Source organism: Melanotaenia boesemani, chromosome 11 (genome assembly GCF_017639745.1).
Source record: "Melanotaenia boesemani isolate fMelBoe1 chromosome 11, fMelBoe1.pri, whole genome shotgun sequence".
In the NCBI taxonomy this organism is placed as follows: Eukaryota; Metazoa; Chordata; class Actinopteri; order Atheriniformes; family Melanotaeniidae; genus Melanotaenia; species Melanotaenia boesemani.
In genome coordinates this window covers 12,041,738-12,058,669 of record NC_055692.1, presented here as the reverse complement: position 1 = coordinate 12,058,669, position 16,932 = coordinate 12,041,738, and the positions used below count along the sequence as shown (strand labels likewise).

The 16,932-nt window shown below is 37.6% G+C and overlaps 1 protein-coding gene across 1 annotated transcript in view; it reads right to left on the bottom strand.

The window, feature by feature from the left end:
• Nucleotides 1-11,702, bottom strand: part of srrm4 (serine/arginine repetitive matrix 4) — a 74,101-nt gene extending 62,399 nt beyond the window's left edge. The window contains exon 1 of the mRNA XM_041998680.1: nucleotides 10,863-11,702. Within this exon, the coding sequence (XP_041854614.1) occupies nucleotides 10,863-11,065 (203 nt within the window). The 5' untranslated portion in view covers nucleotides 11,066-11,702. The remainder of the gene's footprint in view (nucleotides 1-10,862) is intronic.
• Between the last annotated feature and the right edge of the window lie 5,230 nt (nucleotides 11,703-16,932).

Genomic DNA, 16,932 nt, shown 5'->3' with positions numbered 1-16,932 from the left:
TTAGCCAGTTTTGTTTTAAAGACATACTGCACACCATCCTGAGATAGGGCAAGTTTTCAGCTAGCATCTCTTTGGAAATCACCTCGTATCTGCAAAAATCCTATTTTCTGTTGTTAAGCTGTTAGCTTTAGTATTTACAGATGTAACTGAAGAAATGGGAACAAATGATGTGTCTTTGTGACAGGATGCAGTTAAGAAAGAGCTCAGAGATCTAATTTAAGATCCTATAGTTCTTGGTTAAGTTGAATTAACACCATACTGGTCCATCCCTAGGATTATTGATATAAGCTGAATGATTCATTGGTCAGTGTTAACAGGTTTAGCAATTTATTAATCTATTCATTTAAATGAGTACTGACTTACACCACATTAACAGATTGCTTTATATTAATGCAAGACTGCTGTTACGACCCAGGATAGGGGTATGAGAGGGTGTAACAAATAAATGGTGGACAGATTTAGTGTTTATTAATTAGTGTTTATTATATTAAACAAAAACAAAGACCGGCTAAAGTGGCAACACATTGGGTGTTGTGGTTTGAGAAACTGCTGAAAGAAAATGCAAAGGTAAGGTCTTAAACAAAATGCCGCCAGATAACCAAAACACAAAAACACTAGAAAAAGGTGAACCTAAACGGACGTATGACTCTTAACTAACAAACGTGCAGCAGTTCCAATAAACTAAAAAAAAAATAGGTATCCTTAAACCCAAAACAAATGTCTACTCTAGCCCAACACGTTCTAACTTTACTCTACTTTAACACAAAAAGCTCAATCAAAACCGGAAAACAAAAATAACTTAAAGAGCAGCCAAACGAGCTGAGAACAAGCAATATCAAAACCAAAACCGAGACTACTCCTTAAACTAGAACATAAAATACAGTCAGGTTTAACCCTGCTGGAACCACTAATTCATCCAAAAGCTATTCAAGTTGCCACAAAATAGACACAGAAAGCATACAATCACTAGCCACCACAAGTCTGCTAAGCTGAGGGAGAAACCGTCTGTGTCAAATAGCTTCACCCTCCAGAATGATTATGACCACATCAAGCTCCACATACTGCACCCACAAAACAACCAGCTTATCTTTCTATGCACTTTTGTAAACTTGCAAAGACAGATATGTAATATCCAGATTATTTATTACTGTAAGCATATTTTATTTGTCATGGCTGTCTTATGTGACCACATATATCCCACCTCCCCTTTTTAATAATGTCTTGCCCACCCATTGGCCACCCCAGGTATAAAAGTCTAGTTCCACCCCTGGATGGGGTTAAATTTTTATTTTATTTTTTTCTCATTTCTTCTCTTTTCATTATGAAATAAAACTAATTCAAGCATAAAAACTCAAGCTAAATCTATTCCCTATTCTCTGCCACTGAGGCATAAATTTTCTTCTTACACCATGACAGATTATTCCCTTATGTTTAACTGAAGCTGACAGAACATCTATATCTTTTGCAAAGCTTTATAAAAATATCCTCAATGTGAAGGAGACTTCAGTGCAATTAATTCAGCAGAATGTAGAGGCTCTAATTCTTTGTGCCTTTACTTTTTATGTGTCTTTATGCATTTTAGGACTTTATTCCCTTTAACCTACTTTTGCTTATAAATATTATGACTTGTTGAATGTTCAATTGGTGAAAGAAACTGTGACTAAAAAGAATCAATAACGTAAACATAAGTGTGCTATGTGTTTTTCTGTGAAGTCAAACAGAGCTGGTTTATTTAGTCATGATTAAAAGTTCTATCCATGGTTTTCAGATTAACATACTAATGTAAAAAGTTTGTTTGAGGAATAAAATTGACAAATGAGAAGAAATTGCTTGTGACATGTTAAGTTATGAGTTTGCTTTCTGTCATCAGTGAAGTATACTTTCTTATTCATTCATTTCCTGTACTGAACAACCAATTAAAATGAGTACAAGACTGGTGCAAGACAACATTACTCCAGTTGGTGACAGTCATGACATGATTTAAAGTGAATCAAAAATTCTCGAAAGTGTGTTGATGAATAATGAAAATACATGGGTATCTGAACATCACAGATAAATGTCTGAGAGACAGGTTGCAATATCTAAATTACACATAATGTTGTAATGTGTTACAAGAAAAACTGACCTTCACATATTTTATAATTAGATTATTTAAACTACTACGAATCATCTGACGACCGACCTGGTAATGTTAAGAATTTTACTAAATCTTTAGATGTATTACTTAGAAGTCATCTGACATAAGAAAGCTTATTGTTACACCAGATGGTGTCTGATCTTTCAGCTACAAACAAGGTTGCACTTGTCAAAAATAAAACTAAAACGCCCTGCAAATGCAGGAAAATACGCTAGGGATATGTACAACATCTAAGACTCAACTATGCTAATCAGGAAAGGAGAGTCCAAACTTGCCACCAGCTGCAGAGAGAAGGCATTGTCCTGCATATTCCTCACATGCAGAGGTGGACCACATTCAGGGAACTGTGATCCTTGAGGGGAAATTTCAGCAGCTTTTAGCTGATGTTTGTAGGAAAAGGGTTAACACTCGGCTCCTTGCTTTGATCTTCAAAAATGCTGCTGCTGCTTTCTCAGCTCTGAGGGAATTATTTTGCTGCATTCCAACACCACCCCACTTCAATATGTGTCAGTCTACATATGCACTGAAATGATTTGCCTATATACTGTGTCGACGTGTTTACCTTCCTCTGCCATCGGCAGGCACCTGCACAAGCCAGTGGGTTTTACATGTTTTGTTCTATTCATGTGTGCCTAAATATATACACAAGAAAAACATCCTCAGAAACGAGGCACTTAAAAGCCTTCATGTTTTTCATTATTATGGTTGTGTCAGAATTTATTATGTTTAAATGTGTGTTATCTACAGTTTTTACTTTAAGATTATTTTTTCTAAATCTGTTTTCTTTCTGAAGAGATTAAAGTATGTTGTTAAATTTTATTTATTTACATATACCCTATCGTTCAGGTCTTTACTTTTTATGTTAGATAACTTGTTATTGTTCATCAGGCATGGAGGATAAGATGATGAGCAACACAAAACAGCTCACTGTCAGTCAGCTATAAAGCTAATTCCTTTCAGGCATGTTTCTTTTCACTGAATGTAGAAGCCTGTAGGAGTTTTTTTTGCTCTCACACACTGTACACAGTAATATTGCATGTATATATATATATATATATATATATATATATATGTGTGTGTGTGTGTGTGTGTGTGTGTGTGTGTGTGGTGTGTGTGAATACACTGCCCAGGAGGATTTTGAGCACTTCCATCCTGTGACTCATAAACCCAAACAAAAAAAAGAGCTTTCATCGCGTCATGGAGAGGGTGATAAAGACAAAAAAAAATAAAAAACAACAAAAAACAGGAGGGATTGGCTGGATTCAAATATCAAAGAGGCTTTTTAGCTCTCCATCCATACAGACTTGCTACTTTTAGGCACAGGAGTTATACCCATCATTCTTAGGCCGTATTACACATCTTTCACAAGTTAGCACTACAGTACCGTAAACTCTGCCAGAATCAATAACTCTGTCGGTAAAGCTAAACTCATTTCTCACAGCCTGCAACTTTGACAGACAGTAAGGAGAGTGAAATTCAGAAAGTGTGGTTTAAAAGCTAGAAATATTACTTTTTAAAGTAAATTTTAAGTTGTTAGCATTGATCAATGACTCATTCAACCCCCCCGTGATATATTACAGTCATTCTATGCTGTGGGCCAGTGAATGTCTTTTTTTATTCCACTTTTAATATGCTGCTGCTCTGCCTGTCAGGTCCTGAGCCTGTTAATGATGAAGTGAACTAATTCTCCCACTGAATCTCCAACTAAATTGTATTCATCCGTTATAAGTTGAGACAACGTTAAATGACGACACAGTGAACTTTATATTTTTATCTTTGGACCATACCAGCGACGAGGCTTTGACAGGGTTTGACACGGCTTGGTGCAGGTGAAAGTAAATGTGGACGGCTGCTGTGTTGTTAACTGTTACAGCTGTGGAAGCAATCTGCAGGGGCTACCTGAAAGCAGCTGTTTTATTTAAAATCAACAGGATGGCCTGTCTCTTAAAGATATGGGCAAAGTTGATTTCACAAAGACAACATATTCACTTTTTCTGACAAATGAGCAGTTACATTTTTGTCACACTTTATTTAAAAATTTTTTTAGGCTCACTTCATGAGCAACCGGTATTTTTAGGTATCTAATCTTACCCAAATCAAAAGTTATATTTATCCCTTTCCCTCTTTTGCTGCTGTTTCAGTATGATTGAGCTCTTAGTATAATCCAGTAATTGTCACTAAGGGCCACAGCAGCTACAATTAAGCTGTATTTTTAATTAGCCAAACAAAAAGTCCTGCAACTGTTCTGAATTGATCATTCACTTGCACATCATCAGCTACTGCAGGCATTTATTCTTTTTTTGATTTCATGAAAAGTTCTAAATGTAGTCGATGCAGAGACCAAAACCCCTGCTACTGCTTTTGATTGCATTTTTCTATTTTTATGACTGCAGTTGAACTCATAATTCTGAAAAATTCCAATCAGAGACAGTGTTGTAATGCAGTATGTTGTTATAACATTAGAATTTTTGTTTTCTAACATAAATGTAACTTTACCATAACATTTTATTTAAACCTCAGATAAATATGCTAATTTTCAACTATTAAAGTTTGTCTTTAACTAAAGTTTTTCATGTCAGTCACGGAACAAACTTAATTTTTTATTCTTTTTTACTTTTGGATTGGAATCATGCACACACCTCCCCAGATACAGTAACATATAGTGATTCAGAGGAACAGGATATATTTAATGAACAATCCACGATTTTTATTGGTTTATGATGGACGTCAGTGATTCAGTGCTGTCATTCAGTGTCTATATATATATATCTTCTCACATTCTCTCTCTCTCTTTCTTACACACACACACACACACACACTATGCATGCTGTAGGTGTGTCTACGTGTCATTGTCTTTCTCCCTCACACTCATTAGACCTGGCTATGTCATGATACCAATCACTTTCACAGCTGCAGCTCTTCAGAAATTTTCTTTGTTTTGTTTTGGTCTAAAAAATCACACCAATAATAATAATAATAATAATAATAAAACATACATTATCAGTTAATATTTGTGCGCCATCTTTTCATATACAAAAGAGAAATCCAGCAAAAAAACAAACAGGATCAAACATTAAAACAGGAACAGCGGATGGTTTCAGATGGATTTGGGAATCGATATCAAATATGAAACTACTTTGGTGATGAGTCCAATTCCTGCCTGGGGAGTTGGCATCATCTCCTGCTCTCTTGTTAGCATGCTTCAGCAGCCACATCCTGTGCACTCTGAGTAATATGACACAGACGCACAGAGGGCGAGTTAACGTACACTCAAAAGATCCTGAAGAAACAAGAAGAGAGAGATATTGATGTGAGCAGAGGGAGGCAAGTCAGGGAAAGGTACTCAGTGATGAAGAGAGCAGGAGAACAGACAGAGATGTATAATGGTGGACAAACCTCTCGTCCATCATTAAATCATGTTTGTCATCCTCCCACAGGGAGCCAGAGAGGAAGCAATGCCTCATCTCTGGGGAAGCTCTGCTACTGCTTTCTATCTATCTATCTATCTATCTATCTATCTATCTATCTATCTATCTATCTATCTATCTATCTATCTATCTATCTATCTATCTATCTATCTATCTATATATATATATATATATATATATATATATATATATATATATACATATATATATATATATATATATCCTATTCTTTTTTTTTTTGCATGTGATTTTCATGTGTGGGTTCCAGCATGTTATGCAGAGGTTGCTGCTGTAGCACTTCAAAGCCATGGCATTTTCTTTCGCAAACTGTGCAATTCTGATGCTCAGGAGGTGGGAACAAACCGTCAATAAATTGACCTCTGAGAAGGCAAAAAACACAAGTATCTGTTAGACAAACAACAACATGGACAGAAAAAATAGACGAAAAGCACAACTGTAAGCTAAACTGATAATTAAACCCCAAGTTGTGAGGCTGAATCTGTCAGTGGTGTAAGCTAGTTCATGTTAGCTTGTTAGAGGTAGTGCTATTATTAAATGTGAGGTTTTAAAGAATTTATGATATTCAAAATGATCTACCCATCATTTAGTCCTTACAGGCGCAATTCAGTATGTATCTTATAAAACTAAAGAAATAGGTAAAGATATTCTCTGATTTTAGATCCATGAAATCCGCACTTCCACAGGGACTACTTGCAGTGTTAGATTTATCTGACATAGTGAATTATGCATTGAAGCATGAAGTTCCCAAATATGTGTCTACTGTTGTAATGCAGTCTCCTGTCAGAATATGGAGTAACTGCATCAATCCTAAAGGGTGAGATCTTGCAAGTTCACAATAACAGATGAATCATTGTACAATGCTTATGTTTTCCTGATTCATGAATGTTTTATGATCTCGTGAAATTTACAAATGAACAACATAGTCTGATGAGAAAAGGTGTAATAAGTATGTTTGTGTCAGAATGAAGGTGGGACCATCATTTAACTGAGTCTGTTGTTTTGTATTTGTAATTTTGATATAAGAAGATGTTAACCTGTAATCCAGATTTATAAATATTCAAATCAAACTGATTTTTTGGTTGTTGTTTTTTTTCCCCTAACCCTAATCAACAAATCCACAGTGATATTGAAGTAGGTTATTCCAGAGTCTTTATAGTCTTTGAAATCCTGACTGAAAACTAACGTTTTTACCTTTGCTTCTAATTCAAGTTAAGTTTGAGTGCCATCAGGTTTTTATATGTTTAAATTGTGGTGTCTCTTTGTTTTAGCTTCTTTTTTTGGAATCTTTATTGTACTTGTTTGCTTTTATGTTTCTTTTTATCGAGCCTTTTCTTTTAACATTATTTTTGTAAAGATTCACAGATTCACTTGGGCCAACCTTAACACTGACAAAAATCAAAAGTTCTTGGACAATATCTGCTCAGATGGGGCTCAAGCTGGTGTGAAATGGCAGCTTCTCACCCGTTTCTATTTCCCTATGAGCATTTTTGAACATTTTATATTAGACAATGTCTTTTTAGTGACAGTTTAATGTAAACATGCTACAATTTGGAAAGCAAAATATAGTCATGTAGCGAAATATCTGGAAACTTACAATTATTATATGTGACACTTACTTTATGTATAACACAGGAATTAAAAGGCAGATGTGACTTTTAGAGCTCAGGTGTTTTAATTTTAGAAATGTTGAACTTTTATTGGAGAATTACTATATTTTAACAGCGGGTCAGCATATTGGCACACATCCTGTCATCAGATCAGGTTTCTGGGGATTGGGGCAGTAATAAAGTTTGAGAATGTCGACGAACTTAGATCACATTTGGTGGTAAGACAACCTGCCCAACAGAGTCCACTCTCAGCTTCTCAGCCAATGTTTAGTCTACACACGAGCTTAAATCTTTATTTATGAAAGAACAATGCCATCGCTGACATTAAACAGAAACTGGGTGATTTAGGAGCCTGACACGAGCCCAATCCCAGAAACCTGGGTCTCATTTTTGATGAAGAACAGTGTCAAGAACAGCACTGTTTTTTTTAAAAAAAAAGTCTTTTAACATGCTTTTAGTTAGACCTGGGCTCTTATGACTGATTTCGCATTTTCTATTTCTATTTTGTTTTGTGTATTTTATTGGATTGTGAATTTTAACAACTTACTTTCTCTGTGAGGCACTTTGTGACAACTCTCTGTGAAAGGTGCTAAACCAATAAACTTTACTTTAACCGCATACTTTTTACTACATAGCTCTTTGTGACCACGATCTAATACAATGATTTTTTGTAAATTCAAGCTGTGTATTACTGTAGCTTACAAAACTCTCCAGTCTGCTTTCCAACTTTTTTATGTGAATGTCAAAGTCTAAGATATTCAGCTCAGAAAATCCTGCCTCTTGAGAAGAATGTGACTCAACTAAATAATTCAACTGTATTCAAACCTTGTAGTCAGTTTTGAGGCTGCAGGTGGACTGTATTACACTCTTTTTAAAAGTGTTCCTGTTATTTTGTCCAGCCTGCTGCGTATTCTCTCTGGTGCTGTCAGTGTACAAGCTCCTCCAACCCCTTTCCCCCTCTTCCTCATTAAACCAGCATCTGCTGAGGTAAGAGGCCTGAAACCCCCTACCATGCACACACACACACACACACACACACACACACCCTCCCTTCCATTGCACACTCTCATGCTTGCCATCTGCCACAGAGTTAGACAATAACCCACTAGTACAGCAGCCACGCACACTCACCACACACACAAACACCCTAATTTAAAACCCTTGCAAAGGCTGGGAAACATCTCAAATTTATACACACATGGATGCACACACTCACATTCATTCTCAACATAAGTTAGCCAGCAATTTTATAATGATGACCTAACTGCCCACCCCCACTGCCATGACAAAAAAAAGGGGTTTGCAGGGTCATAATGGATTTGAGAGAAACTACACCTTCTTGCATGGAGACAGCAAACTCTTCCCCTCCTCTGTGTGACTGCCCTGAAGAGGAGGAGACGAAGGAGGAGGGCAGAGGGACAACAACAAACTTGAATTACTCCTCTTTGGCTATCAGGCCCCTCCAGCATTTTATCTCAGGAGCAAGAGGAGGCAGAGCGAAGGAACAGAAAGGAGAGGCGAGGATGGTGCAAACAGTAGAAGACTGATTGAACATGAAGCATCTCCCCATGGCTCTGCCTGTCTCCTCTCTTCTTTCCATCTCTGCTTGTTGTACATAATGCCCTTTCACTTTCACTGCAATTGTTCATCACCCCTCAGTTATCCACAGTGAATAATAATGTTTCCTCTTGGAGAAAAAGAGGACAAGGAGCAAGCCTAAGGCCATGCATTCTGATTGTCTAAGCACTCCCCAGTCACTCTCTGCTTTGGCAAAAATCAACAGTGCAGCAGGGGGGAGGCAGGAAGTCTCAGCCTCCTCCTGCATCCATATTCTGTGGATATTGTTTTTCTTTTATTGTCTGTTTGTGTGTGTGTGTGTGTGTGTGTGTGTGTGTGTGTACTTTACTCATTATTCACAATTTGTATCACCCCAAAAAACCCAACTGGATTTCTGCCTCCTGTAAATATACACAAAGGAGGGATGAGAGACAAAAACTCCGGACCACAGGGATGCTGCTGTTGTCTTTCACCGACCAGGCGAATTAGCAACATTATGTCTGCTCTCTGGGGATGTTCGCTCTCGCCTGCCATGCTGCTATCATCATCACTGTCACCCGGACGGAGCCCGTGGAGAGGCAAAGCCACTTGAGGAGAACTTCCCTCCCAGAGAAGCTAAAGTTGAAGAGACAGATGGGCCCAGCTCCAGAGGCCCCGGTTATTTCAAAAAGGCTGCTCAGTTTACGGCATCTGGCCACATTACATTTCATTTGTGTGGGCCCATTTGCTTCATTTCTATTAGTTTTCTCTCCCCATTTTCCTCAAATCTATTATCTGAGTGAGGCTATGGTTGATCAGCTGCAGTTATTTGGCCACACTGCTTAATTTTTTTTTTTTTCTCAAATAAAAAAAAAAGTATTTTTTGTTCATATCCAAAAAGCTAACAAAATCCCATATAACCATACCATGTGCAGCATTATGGTCCTGCAGTATGAAGCTATTAAAGACACATTATTTGGTTCACTGTCTTTCCACTGCCTATGTCAATGTGGATGAAATGGCCCATTCTAATCCTCATTAACATAGCCAATTTCACATTAGAGAAAGTTGATAGTGGGTGTCAAAACCATTCAAAGGTCACTCAGGCAAGCTGCACCATTTACTAGATATTTATAAATATAAATGTCTGTAAGGAAGGTTTTTAAAATATATTCATATGTGTTGGAGCATTTATTTATTTTGCATGGTTGCATACAGAATGTTCAAGCAAAAAACAGATTGACACTGATGAGCAGTGTTTGTCAAACAGTGCCTGACAAATGGATAAAGCTGTCAGTGTGAGCAGATGATGGTTGATCGAGCAGACAGGAGCAAAGCCAGGACCAAAACAAGGAAAAAAGGATCTGCAGGAAAAAAGGGCATCAAAACATTCATCCTTGTCCCTAAAGGCTGCTGTGTTACAGGTAACCTTTGGTTGGAGGGATGAAAGTGTCAGAACAAACACATTACATGTTGCCTCTTTGACAGATTCAGGCACAAAACCATGTCACAGACGGAAGAATGGACAAGTCTGACATTAAAAGCAAGAAGATGCTGTCACATGACCTTTAAAGGGGTAAATATCTGAACATCCTTTTCTTCAGGGCCAGCTGTGTCCACACTATAACTCGCAAGTAGCTGCACATGCAGATAAAAATCATAGAGGTACAAACTTGGTGAGGAATTATATCGATAGACTGCAATTTTTACAGGACCACAGTAAATGGCTCTAATTCTGCTAATCTCTGGGTCAAAAGACAGAAAACAAGGAAAAGAAAAAAAAGTGTCAAAATCTAAGTTATATATAGCAGCTGTTTCACAAGCATTCAACTGACTCAGACATCCTTAATATCAAATATATTCCAGATTTAAACTATGCTTCAATATGACTTATGTAATGGCTCTTTTTCTATTGTTGTTGTTTTGGAAAATTTTGCCAACTTGTTCTCATCTAACTGGAAAACTGGCAAGACTGTCTGAATTAAATCCCATGAATAAACTTCAGTTAGACCTTAGAATAATTTCTTGTTTAAATAAACCTATAAATCTGTTGATCAGCTTATTAACTGAGTTTCTTGTGAAACAAATGCGTGGCAAAAAATAAAAAAAATTTAAAAAAAGGAGATGACTCACTCAGCAACTCTCCTACGGGCAGTGATACTCGCCACGATAACGCTCTCTGGTCTTGGGGTGGCCACAGCTTTGAAAGTCCCTTTCCAAAACTTCTCAAAAAGCTGCTTCTCTCCCAGGTGCTGGAAGCTGGCAGTGCTGCTCTGTGATCCCAGGGATGGTGAGGGGCCACTGAGGCCAAGCTGAAGTGAAAAAGGTGGCTGCATTTGTGTTTTTTAGTGGTCTCCAAAGAAGATCTGCTTCAGTCCCTCATCTGACAGACACTCCACACTCTCATGGAAAACCGCGCAGTCCCGCCGGTTGTTGCTCCGGAGCTGTCCAAGTACTGAATCAAACCATGCAGAGCGCAGCGGCTGTTTTGCACCGTCTTCTCCTCTCACTGCAGCGGGTCAATGTGTCAGCGCGTCTGTCGCCTCTTCACTCTTGAGCGAGAGCGTGGGGAGAAGGACAAAAGCTGACCCTCTCCAGCTGGAGGCTGGGTATTGTTCTTGTGGAGGAGAGAGGGTGGGGGAGATTGGATTACTCTCTCCGCCTCTCTTCTGTCACATCTGCTGCTCTTTGAGATGGGGTCTTACTCGGGGTTTGAAGCGGGAGTGCTCCTTCACCCCCCTCTTGTCAGTAGCCACACACAAAATGAGATATTTCTTCGTTCTAAAAATTCAGCATGTTTCAGGTGGTTGGAGTGAATAATTTTCTTGTTGCTTAAGTGCAGTGTTTAGCTGCGGAGAAGAGTGTGTGCCCACAGTAGCTGACTGCTGGGCAGGTGTCGAGGCAAGTGCTGCAGCGTATCTGAGGGCAGGTTTGAATGTGAGTTGAAGGGTGTGTGTGCCAGTGTGTGAGATTCGAGTGAGAGGCTCAGCTGAGAAGAGCTTGTTTTGTCTCTCTGAGTCTGTGACGTCAAAACAGGGGGTTGGACTGTGGGAAGAGGAACACCCTCTGTCATCCTCTGTGTTACACTTGTCTAATTCTGCTTTACCTTTGATTCGGTTCACTTTCATCTTGAAATGTACGTCTTGGTTTTGTTCCTTGTCTCTTTGTTCCTTCATCGAAACTCTTTCCTGCTTTTCTTGCTCCCCTTGTATCTGATAATTATTTAACAAAAGCAGTCTATATTCTAGTGATGCTAAGGCTACAGCAATTACACATTTGCTAAGTTCACTCAAATTAACCTAAAAAGCAAACAAACAAAAAATACAGAAAAATCCTTTGGTAACTGATCTTAAGGGATACATTTTCAGTTTGTTTTTCTAAGTTTCTGAGTTTTTATACATGGCGGAATGATTTGCTTTACTTTTTAAAAAATTCTTTCATCTATTATTCCAACATGTGATTGATATTTCTACTATAAAATAGACTTATCATCCCCCTTTAACATAAACTGACACAGTTTGCTTAGGTCTTAATAAAATATGACATTTTTTTGATGAAAATATCATAACAGCAAAACAGCTCCTTTTTACACCATGAGTTTAAAGCTCTTTTCACATTTACTGGTTTTACTGGTCCATATTTCTCCTCTGTACTTTAGTTATGAGATTTGTCCTACAGCTTCATATTACCATGCAAATATAAATCTAGACCCAAATTATAAGTCAAGGATTTTGCAGGTTTACTTTGGTAGTAGCAGATTTCATTGCAGAAATGGTGATGGTATGTCACACACTGTTGCATGAGTTAAAATGGAAAAATATAGTAGATGAGGACTCACCATTTTTGGAAAAAGTTGCACTATATTATGGGTATAGTAAGTCAGAAAATTATAATCAGGATATGTTTAAAACTTGAAACTCAAGATTTCTCTTTCGTTTTACTTATAATTGGACAGATAAGTTATATGAATTGTGTAATTATTGATTAGATGAAGATAAAAAAGAGTGGGGTAATTATACTCTGCACAAGGCCTGTGATGTTAGAAATCGTCTGAAACTCTAAACATCTCAGTGGTATATGTTTAAATTTTGGCAACCTCCACAAAATGTGCGAGTTGTGTTTTCTCTGAATTTTTGAGTCTGTAATGACTTCAAACACTCAATATATGTTCCAAAGATTTAAAAAAGAAAGTTTTTGTTTTCATGAGAGTTCCTCTTTAAGTGGAGTTTTGTCCCTCTAACCGTGTCAGTCTTTTTTTTCTTGTCCTTTTCTCTCACACATGCTCGCTCCATCAGAGTCTTGGACAAAAGGCCGAGTAAATCAGCATAACAAAAGGCTTGGCTCAGTGAGGGCTAGCCCGAGCATGTGCTTGACACAAACCTACCCTCAGGGCTTCAGTTTTTCCCTACCAACAGATACCACCTCCTCTCCTCTGCAGTCTACTTTGACACAGTTCAACATTTCCTCAACCCTCTCTTCCTCCCTTTTTCCCCCACGCCCTTCTCATCTTCTCCTTGTCTCTAATGCTTCATATCATCTGCTGCGTTCTGTAATGAGGACGACTCTGCTCAGAACTCTTGGGTGGGATTACTTAATACTACAGGGATGCCATGCTGTTTAGGTTATCAAAGAAAAGTCTGTCTAATACTCAAAAGGATAAATGCTATTTATAGACATTTTGCTGGCAAGCTGTAACATGAGATTGGAAGCCTAGTTGACATATTGACAGCCTTTATACAGAACATATTCTGTATTGCTAATGCAATATGCTTCCTGCAGCATGCTGCTGAATATAATAGTGGTAACACAAATATTTAGGCTGTTTAAGGTGGCCTCAAAAACTTCTGCAAGCCTCAATCTCTTCCCAACTTTTTAGGCTTTAGCTTCTTTAATACATTTGCTGTAAAGCTCATCTGATTGTGTCTATGATCTATGTGATTTCCAGCTGCAGCTCATTAACACTGACTATAGCTACAAATCAAACTCATAACCAACAGTCCTCCAAAGCATACCACAGATATTTAGATTGATTTTCAATTTTCAGCCACTAGCTGCTCCATTAATTCAGGGAAGAATCGTAGAGCTTTCCACAGCTCTACGACAATAAACATCAACTATTTTTCTTATTTTACAATCATTTGGTGAAGAAAATGTCTTGAATGTGGCATCCACACACTTGTTTACTTTAACTGGTGTTTATTTCACTACCAGAATGTATTTATTATTCGGAAGTCTGCAAAATGTCAGAAAATACTTTTTTGAGGAATAATAACATAATTTCTCTAGAAAATCTCCCTTTTTTTTGCATGAAAGATAAAATAAATTAAAATTGGGTAAAATAGGGCATTGAACTATGTAGCACTGAAGTATTTGTCAAAACCAGAGATAAACAAAGAAAAGAGGAATTTAAAAAAACAGCAGAAGAGAAGAAAAGACTCAGGGATATTTTTGAGCCACATTACTGAAGCCATTTCCTGCAAAACATCTGCTCAGCTCCACAACCTTCTGCTGATAAAAAGTTATAATTGGTATGGCCTTGAATCTTCTGATGACAGTAATGTTTTCTAAACGGAGTCAAACTGTCTCATGTTTGCTCTTTAGTAGTTCCTCTGTGTCGGAAAGCAACGATCATGTCTTGTTTTGGTGTTAATATCCAGACAATTATCATCACACCACTCAACAGAGCAGACAAAAGGATGAGAGGACATCATCTTCATCAGATTACCACTTTTTAAATTCTAGCACATCTTGTGTCATTATGTTTTTGTTACTGCTGTTTTCCTTTTGAGGCAAATAGAAAATGATGTACATTTTTACACATTAAATCATTGTTATAAACTGAGATGAAGGAAAGAAAGGTTTTGTTTCCTGATTGAAGCCTCACATGGAGGCTCTGAAATGGACATAAACAAGACTTATTTTACCATATGCAGGGCAGCTGGCAGATCATTCAGCTCTGAGGGGATCTGTGGCCAAACAAAAGATAATGAACTAATGATTTAGGAAAGTTGTGTTCATAAGTTCAGTTACAGAAATAAACTTGTTCTGAATCAAAAGTTCTTTATGCAAAGATCTAATTAATTTCCACACAGGAATAATCAGAATCAAACACCACAATATTAATGAGTTGTGAGTGTGAGCGAGGAATCATGAACAAAAATTTCTGTGCATTGTTCTGCCAACATTGTCATATGAATTACACTTTCCCCTGATAAGAAGTTGCAAGCGTGGGTGGGGATCTCTGTTTCCTCATAGATATGCATAAAGACACAGCTCTGCACCTTGTCTGGATTAATAGTGCATATATTAGCAGATAACATGGAACCTTGATGTATAACACTACCAAACACTTGATGATTAGTGGCTGCTTCATCTGTGTGCTTTGCATAAAGATGGAGCAGAAGTACCCTCAAATCAAACCAGGGGGCACAGACAAGATGGTCCTGCAAAACATAAAATGTTTTAATTTATGGTCGGGAATATCAAACACCCAATTGTGCTGTCAATTAAATATTGGAGCCTTGTACCAAGGGTAATAGGTCGGACTTCCTCCTACTGAGTGCTTTTATGAAGGGCTTTTACTGGAAGTGTCCTTACACAGAAAGCTCAGCTGAAGGACATGACATGTTGTTGAAAATGTTGTATTACAGAAAGACAGTCATGGATAGAGAGGCTTTTCACTTGTTGCCATTGGCGGTTAATGTTTCTCTGTTTAAAGGCATCACATCAATATAACATCAAGAGTTGCAGTAATTACTGAGCGAGCTATCCAGCATCCAGCTCTGCATCATCAACAACTTAAAGCTCATTCATAACTGAACAGCTCGCAGTAATTTTCTGTTTGCTAATACACAGCAACAGCGAAACCAGAGCAAAAGCAAACCACAAATTAGCAGAATTTTTCAGAAAGCAGCAGAGGGAATACATGAAGAGTTAACGGCGAGGCTGGATGGCTTTGTGCTCTCAGATTTTAGGTTGACAGTAATTGCTGCTGTTAAAGCTGATGAATTCATCTCTATGGATTTTTTTTAAAGCTGTAAATCTTTTCAACAAAAAGAGAAAAGCCAAATTGTTCGGAGACGTCTTTTCTCTTTACCAGCTAAAGTCAATAAGTTTCTTTTTTGTGCCATTCTCACTCTGATGAATAATCTAAAAAAATAAATAACTAAAAAAAAAACACTGTAAAGCAAAGCTTTACAACTCTTTCAAAACCCTGAGCACCATTTTCTTTTCACAGCATTGTTCAGTTTCTATTATTTATTTGTTACTTTCTCCAAGCTCACCTCCACATTTCTTCAACAGGAATCAGAAGCTGGTATTATCTGGAGATGAGCTGTCACCAGTACAGTCCAGCCTTTTTAGAAATGTTCACATGTGGTAATTTATTTCTTTTTTCTTTTTTGCCCACATTGTTAATTCTAAGCTTGTGACAGATGCTGCTGTGAACTTTATAGTTGAAACAAACAATACAAAAAATAACCAGTTATCTCTTTTTGACATTTTTCTTTTCACTTTCTTTTAATTTTTAAAAAAGTTTTCGTCATTCATATCACCTCAAACTGAATACCTCTTTGCCCTTTTTACTGAATTTCACCCTTTTGATTACAGTGTCTGTAATCTCAGTAAATCATGGACTGATCTGCAAGCTGTAAATACCCTGCAAAACAAAACACCAGCGTCATGTTAGTATTTCCTCACCTAAAAGAATTGCATCAATCCACCAGCAAAAGTTTAAAAGCAGAATCTAGAGAAGAAGCTGAAATGACAATGAAATCATATTAAAGACATTGAAGGAAGAGCTGCCATGTAAAACAGGTTTAAATTAGACTTACACAGTGAAGCAACATGTGAGCAGTTTGTAGGTTTGACACAAATGTGATTCTTATAACTGCACTAGTGATAAATATTTAGCTTATAGGCACTTTGAAGCAATTTAAGACAGTAATCTGTGCCCTCATGATGTCACAGTTAGATTACTGTAATGCTGTTTATTTAGGAGTCAGCCAGTAATCCCTGTCTCACCTCCAGTTGGAGGTCAGCTGCTCATGGCCGTACCAAAATCTAAACAGAAGCTCAGAGAAGACAGAGCTTTTTCTATTGCTGCTCCAAAAATTTAGAACAACTTATATTTGAACGTTAGACAGGCTCCTTCATTGTCCTCTTTTAAAATGTATCATACAACCCACTTTTACTCATTAGACCC